Genomic DNA, 7929 nt, shown 5'->3' with positions numbered 1-7929 from the left:
TGGACCAGACTCCGGGCCGAAGGAGGGCGAGTCCAGATCATCCGGCCCGGCTGGGCTTCATGAGAAACTGTTTCCATAGAATCAGGGTCAAGAGTCAGGATTCGTCCAGCATCATGTAGGTCACGAACAGGTTCAGGTCCCAGAAATGCTGCAGATCAAAATCAGAGCTGGACTGGATCCTGCAATAAATCAGATCAGTTCATTTCTACAGGCTCTTTACCAACAGAACATTCCAACACAATCGATTCGACTGATCTGAGTTTATCAACGGATAAAGTTCAGTTCATAATTCAAACTAGCTTAAGTATTTCTATGGAAACCCTGCAAAGGATCCTGACCTACAGCACCACCTTCTGACCAGCAGGGGGCGACAGTAGAGAGAGAGAAAAAAAAACCAACAACTCCCCTTTAACAGGAAAAGATCTCCAACAGAATCTGTACTGGGCTCAGAACCAGGAGTCACCTGCCCCCTTGGAATTCCCAGCGTGTGACCGTCCAGAACCATCCAGAACTATCCAGGGTTATCCGGAACCATTCAGAACTATATCCAGAACTATCTGGAACCATCCGGAATCATCCAGCACCATCCGGAACCACACAGAACCATCCAGGACTATCAAGGATTATCCGGAACCATCCAGAACTATCCGGAACCATCCAGAACTAGCCAGGATTATCCGGAACCATCCAGAACTATCCGGAACCATCCAGAACTAGCCAGGATTATCCGGAACCATCCAGAACTATCAAGGATTATCCGGAACCATCCAGAACTATATCCAGAACTATCCAGAACCATCCGGAATCATTCAGGACCATCCGGAACCACACAGAACCATCTGGAACCATCCAAGACTATCAAGGATTATCCGGAACCATCCAGAACTATCCTGAATCATCCAGGACCATCCGGAACCACACAGAGCAGAGACAGGAGCCCAAAACCTTTTTTAAACTGGAGAGTCGGGTCGAGTCCAGTTGGGCCAAGCCTCAAACCCGGCATCTTTGGATAAGCCCTCAGGGCCCGGTCCAAACCCAGTCCGGAACCCTGTGGGTCCATTCAGGCCGGGCGGCACTGGTGTGAAGTCAGCTGTTGATTGGCTAATTGACAGTGGGGGCGGAGTCAAAGACAATCCCAGATCTCCAATAGTTGATGTTCTGTTTGGCCCGATGTGCCGACCCAACTTGAATCTGGAACTAGAAAAAAGAGGAAGAACCAGGAATTGCTGACCAGAGAAGAAAATGCTCCACAACAACTAACAGCTTCTTTAACAATCTTTCCAGATTGGACCAGAACCAACCACCTTCCTACCAACAGCACTACAGCTCTGTGGTTCTGAGGAGCTATTCCAGGACCCCTTCAGTGACACAGTTGCAGTTCAGTCCTAAACCCAGTCATCCCATTAAACCCAATGTGCAGTGATCCGGGTCAGGCTGGGATCTAAGGAGAGCTGACAGAAAAGGAGCTCCAGGTCAGGCTCCTCATCTCTCTGGCCCGGTTCAGCGTCTTTATGAGGTCCGGTAGCTTCACAAACAACGCTGCGTCTGATTTACATCAGTAGGTCTGGTTTCCTCTCACACACTCCAGAGAGTGTGAACCAGGTTTTTATGTCCTTGTGGGGACATTTTGGTCCCCATAAGGGGAAACGCTGTTTTTGGGTTAGACTGTAGAAAATGAATGGAAATCAGTGTGAAGTCCCTACAAGACACAAAAACATGGCTGTGAATGTGTGCGTGCACGTGTGTGTTTGCGAGGGTCCGTGTGCACGTGTATGTGTGTGTGTGTTTTCATCTTCCTGCTCATTGGAGCTGAAACAGTCCAGGTCACATGACCTCAGTCTGAACTGTTTTCCAGTCAAGAGAACCATCAGTTCTGGTGAACCATCTCCTCCTTCAGAGTTCTGGAGTCTCCCGGTTTGACCCGAAGAAAGAACAGAACCAGAAACCCAGACCCTTAGTTGGGTTCTTCAAATACATCCAGGACTTGTCAGGTTTTAATGAAGCGATTCCCTTTCATTATTTGGCATTTGTTGTCCTCTGTGGATCTCTTTTGGGTCATTTTCTTCTTCCTCCTCCTCCCCCTTTAGTCAGCCAGCGCAGGCTCTTCCTCCTCCTCTTCATCATTTGTCGGCAGCATGTCTGAGCGTCGGTTCCGTCAGGAGGACGACCGCTCCTCTCTCCTTTCCCGGCTCGGTTCAGATTCTCCTCGTCCTCGGATGAAGTTCGGAGGAATGTTCTGCAACGTGGAAGGCGCTTTCGAGAACAAAACTCTGAACTTCGAGTCCTTCAGTCCTCGGCTGCAGCGCCGTGGCGCCGGTCCGACCCAAACAGGAGGCCAACATGGAGTATGGACCGCAGTCCTTCCATCTGGACACACCCGGGAAAACTACGGCAAGAGAGAGGTTCATTACTTTCTACCTGTATTTGTTTATAGATCGTAGAAAAATATACCTAACAGAATCCAACAGAACCATCTGAACCCAGGTTTGGTTCTGATTGGACCAAGTAAGGTAAGGTCATTTTATTTATATAGCACATTTTCAGCAACAAGGCAGTTCAACGTGTTTTACATGAATAAGAGGAAATACAAACAACACAAGAAAACCACAAGAGAGACAAAAAGGTAAAAGTACAAAACTAAATATTGGTTTCTCAAGTTTAATAGGAATAAGTAGTCCATATAAATTAGTAGGGTTTGGTTCTGATTCCTGCTGTTTCTGGCTTTTTGGTCCCGTTTAGTTTCTGATTATCTAACAAAGTCAAAAGTCAGAACCTTCATCCAAGGCTTTAATGAGTCACTGAGGAATCTGGACCCGCTCCGCTAAATGTTTTTGTGTGTGTGTTCAAGCTGCACCACCAAAAATGACTAGTAAGTAGCAATGAATAACAAAAGTGTTTTTCTCAGTGAACAACCTGTTGAGACCCATAGAAGTCAAACTAAGATTCAAATGTTGCTTAGATATGAGTTTGGTTCAGAGTCACAGATCTAATCTCTGCTACACCTTTACAAAAACTTAAGGCTCTAAATAAAAACAAGTTTTAATAAGTAACTCCACTTAATAAAATTCTTCAGAAATATTGATTTATTGCAGTGGTTCTCAATACAAATCATGTTATTTAAATTATAACCCTAACCCTAACCCTATCCTTTTCTTTTTTGGGAGGGGGGGGGGTTTCATGTTAAAACATATACATATGTCGGAATTGAATATTTAGGAAGTATCATAACTTAAAGGTCAGTATCACGGTTTTCTAGAAAAATATTCAGATTTTATTTTGTGGTTTTAAAGGCTCCACGTTAAAGATGGCAAGAAATAAAGACGTACTTTATTTATTTTGTTTTCCTGCCAGCTGCAGTCGCCCCTCTGCTCTCGGCTCCCATGCAGAGCTGTCGGCTAATGCTAATGCTCAGCCGCTCCCTCCAGTTTCAAACTCTTCTTATTAAAGTAAGAGAGAGCTAAATATAACTAAAATATTGGCTACCTTCACAGAAAAAGGAGCCAAGTCTATGAAAGCAATGTAGCAGTTTAGCTAGTTTTGATTTCCAACGCTCAAGGTGGCACTTTATCATGATTCAGCCAAAGTAATGAAATAACGAACTGTGAACTGATTTTTATTGTCAGTGTGTTTCTTCCTATTGAGCAGTGAAAGTAAATAAAAGGAGGTGCATGTCTTTTGCTTTAAGTATATACTTACTGGAGGGTTTTTTTTGTTAAGTGTTGCAGAGAAACAGCTAACAGCTAGCTCCTCACTTCAGCGGCTCTAACTGAGCCTGTGCCAGGCAGCTGTTGCTCCTTGAACCATTGTTCTAAAAATAGTGGGGAGGGGGGAAGGGGGCGACCTAAAAATTAAGACTTTTTTTTCTTAGATGAATGGCAAATTTAAGTCTTTGTTTGTTTCTATTGCCTTTTTTTTTTTACATTGATATTGTTTAAATACAAGGGTTTCTTTCATGATTTCTTTGGGGGGGCAATTCTAGACTTTTCCAAGATTGGGGAAGTCTTGGCCTCATCCCGGATTTAGCCTATGACTAAGAGGAGAATGCCAAAGCTCCTCAGGTTAGCGCTGGGCAGCGTGTAGAGATGTAAACGCGCATATAATTTTTGTTCACAAAGTTAAATCATTCTCATCACGCGCCTCTGAAAGCGCAACTACAACTAATTCCTGCACAACCAGAGCTAACGCGGCGGGGTTTAGACTCTTACCTTGATGTGGACTTCTCCAGAGAATCATAATTCCACACAGAGGGTTGATGTAAATATCCACACAGGTCAGTCTGTGTCCAGCTTGAGTGAAAGGAGGATCGGCGCTGAGGTAAACTCAAGCAACGACAGCGCGCGAGGAAAAGCGCAGAGGCGCCAACTGAGTGAATAAAATTAATTTTCTGGTTTGTCCATAAAGCTACACATCGAAAGCACAGCCTTCCGCAGTGTTCTATGTATCGCTCACGGGTATAAATACACCCCCTCCAGGCATCATTTAAAGGATGTTTATTGGTTCCCGAAATACGACAAAAACCCGGACATAATCGGCTGACCGAACTTGGAAAAATGGACGTTATGCTGCTAACACTTAGCTTTCATCAACAACTCAGGCGGAAGTGAGAGCGCTGCGCAGCGCAAATAAGAACATGGTTTAAATAGAATTTAACGAAGCTTCGAGGCATATAAATTTTCCTCTTGGAATTTTAATAATCGGGGTACTCGAATCATTCGAGGAATCGTTTCAGCCCTACACCACAGTGCACAAGGCCAAACTGGAGCTGCTGAGTAAGAATGCAGACCCTGGAGAACATCTGCAGTTTCCGGGTCAGGATCAGGAACACTGATGGCGGATTCCCCCAGGGTTCCGCCATCTTCTCTTCTTCAACTTGCAGTTGAACTGTTCGGAACCAGTGACCCATTTAAGGCGGCTCTTCTCACTGTATCAAGTCGGAGCATCACAGCTGCGGAGCTGGAACCCGGTTCTGAGGATCGGAGTCCATCCGGAAGCCGAGATCTCACTTCCTGCTTACATTTGCTGACGTCAATCTGAGCTAGACCCGCTTCAGATTCCAACATCTGTTACCATGGAAAACGATCCGAACCTGGTCATTCTTCAGGGCCGAACCGGATTTCTTTCTTCAGAGCCGAACTGGGTTATTCTTCAGACCGGAAGTCCTTACAGAGTGAAAACAATAACTCAGTTTTTCTGCTGAACCGGAACCGACCAGCAGATTATCCGAACTCATCTAAAAAGAGTCTGTCGGATCTCTGGTGGTCACCATGGCAACTGCAAAGCACTACTGTCCTGCTTGGGCCTTTATTGTGAAGGTCCACACCGGAACTGTGTCTGTGTATATCAGCTGGAGCTTGACGTCACAGGTGGCTGCAGCAACAATAGCTGCGGGTCCGCGTGAGGAGTAGAATCAGCCAGCTGATCCGGACCGACCCAGATCCGTCAGGATGTCCTTCCAGGTCAAGAAGAGACCCGCGGTACGTCCAACCCGAACCGAACCGAGCCGAGTGCAGCCGAGATGGGACCGGGCCGGTGATGCTGAAGCTCCGCCTGTCTGACAGGGAGGAGACCCACCGAACTGAGAGGATGTGTGCAGCTTCTGGGCCGCTCAGCTCATCTTGACTGAGCTCTTTTTGTTTCGGTCCGAGATGAAAATCTGGGTTCTGCTGTATGCAGCACGCTGCATTCAGGGGCAGTGGGACGTCTCATGTTCCTGCATTGAAAGCTGATTTTCTGGGTTCCGCTTATTTGGTTCTGCAGAGCTTCAAGGTCTAGTTTTATTTTTAGCCTCATGTCAGAACCGTTCTCCAATCAGAGAGGTTGGTTCGGTCTCGGCAAAGAAACCAAACCAAAATCATGGAGACTTCAGGATGTTTTCCCCAGACCGGTTCCCCTCTGGATCAGTCGCCCCCCTCTCGTGGCCCGGTTCCGCCCTGGCCCGGTTCCCTCCGTGATGAGGCGTTTCATCCAATGGTTGCAGGTTAGCTCATGATGCTCAGAGGTTCCAAAAATAATCGGCATTCCCTGGCTCTCATGAAAGCTGCAGGTTTAGATGATGAAACGCCTCATTGAACCAGTCTGGTTCAATCTGTTTTGGAAGTTCTGGATTAATAGTTTATCCTCCTCAGAGAGGAGAATCCTGGTACAGGTTAGATATGGTCCCCGTTCACCTCAAGAATCTCATCTCTGATGTTCTTCCAGCTCACAGAGGACATGCTGGATTCAGGAAATCTTGTCTTTAGATCATCAAGTTCCTGAGCTTCCTGGTTGGTTCCTCCAACATCTATCTTTCATTGTGAACGTCCGTATGAAGACTTAAGTCACATTGAGTCGGACTGGGTGGTGAACTGGGTTGTGTTGTGAGCTGTGTTCTTTTGGGTCACCTTGGGTCAAATCGAGAATCGTGGATGTCATCAGCCATCTCTTCCTCCTTCGGATTTCCCCACAAACCTCTCCGTTTCTCTGTTTCCAGGGAGACTGTCTCCTCATCAAAGGAGGAAAAGTTGTCAATGACGATCAGTCGTTCTACGCCGATGTCTACATTGAGGACGGGACTATCAGGTACATCTTCAGCCAGTTCTCCTGTGGCTGGATGATCTCACCTGGTCACCAGGTGTCAGTGTGAGCTCCTCTGACATGATCACACTTCCTGTTTCCTGACAGGCAGATAGGCGAGAACCTGATTATCCCATCTGGTGTGAAGACGCTGGATGCGTACGGTCAGCTGGTGATCCCTGGAGGCGTAGATGCCAACACCAACCTCCAGGCTCCGCAGAAAGGCCTGATCCCGTGTGACGACTTCTACCAGGGAACCAAAGCCGCCCTTTCTGGAGGAACCACCACCATCAGTCAGTGACCACCAATCATCCATCAGCACCCCCACCTGCATGCCACCTCATTACTGTCTGTCTGCAGTCGACCATGTGTTGGTGGAGCCGGGGACTAGCTTGCTGTCAGCGTTTGATCTGTGGAAGGAGACGGCAGAGCAGAGGGCGTGCTGTGACTTTTCCTTCCATCTGGATGTCACCAGGTGGCACGAAGGCCTCTACGAGGAGCTGGAGACGCTCGTCAAAGATAAAGGTGATCAATAAAGGTTAAAGAGACGGGGTGGTGATCAAACTTGTAGCAGCTAATGGGACGTTTCTCATGATCGATATGCAGCCGAGTCAACAATATGTGTCATCATGGCATAGATGGAAAGTTCTAACAAGTTTTACTGGGTTCTTGATACTCCCACTTATATGTGGGGATATATAGGAAGTGTCTGGACTTTTTCCAGACTGATCCAAATGATCCTTCTTGACCCCTGAGGAAGGTTTTAGAAAACCTTTAAAATCCATCCACAAAGACCCAAATGAAATCAGGTTCTGGACCGTCACTTGGTCCATTTCTGATGCAGACCTGGAGAACATCTTGACAGCCATTTACCAGTACCCTTCACAGCAAGGCCAGAACCTTCATGATGACATCAGTAGAACAGCACCACTGACAATACCTACCTACTGACTGTACCGCTGTGTTTCAGGGGTGAATTCCTTCCTCTTCTTTATGGCTTACAAAGACCGGTACCAGAGCTCCGACTCTCAGGTGAAACACAGAAACATGTTCTTGTTTATTTGTTGTTGTCCACTTTCTGTTTATTTATTCATCACTTTCTCCTTCCTGGGGCTCAGCTGTATGAGGCGTTTGGGATCCTCCGGGATCTTGGAGCAATTGCTCAGGTCCATGCTGAGAACGGTGACATCATCGATGAGGTAACACACCTGAACAAGATGAACCACTGAACACATTCAAACCGCTCTTAACTACATTTTACTGGTTCTAAGTGGTCTGAAATGGTTTGTGTTTCAGGAGCAGAAAAAACTTCTCAGTGTGGGTATTACTGGACCTGAAGGCCATGTTTTATCTCACCCTGAAGAGGTAAAAGTACCT

General features: G+C 46.7%; 1 protein-coding gene across 1 annotated transcript; it reads left to right on the top strand.

The window, feature by feature from the left end:
- Positions 1-751: 751 nt before the first annotated feature.
- LOC106941669 (dihydropyrimidinase-related protein 2-like) lies at positions 752-7923 on the top strand (the record flags this gene model as incomplete). The annotated part of the gene is made up of 7 exons (XM_015024756.1): positions 752-2402; positions 6470-6558; positions 6661-6845; positions 6913-7077; positions 7523-7584; positions 7671-7751; positions 7849-7923. Coding segments are annotated over exons 1-7 (924 nt in total), but the record flags the coding sequence as incomplete, so codon positions are not given.
- Between the last annotated feature and the right edge of the window lie 6 nt (positions 7924-7929).

This window comes from Poecilia latipinna, unplaced genomic scaffold (genome assembly GCF_001443285.1).
Source record: "Poecilia latipinna isolate Pla-1442-1.1 unplaced genomic scaffold, P_latipinna-1.0 Scaffold3798, whole genome shotgun sequence".
NCBI lineage: Eukaryota > Metazoa > Chordata > Actinopteri > Cyprinodontiformes > Poeciliidae > Poecilia > Poecilia latipinna.
This window is presented reverse-complemented; position numbering and strand designations above follow the sequence as displayed.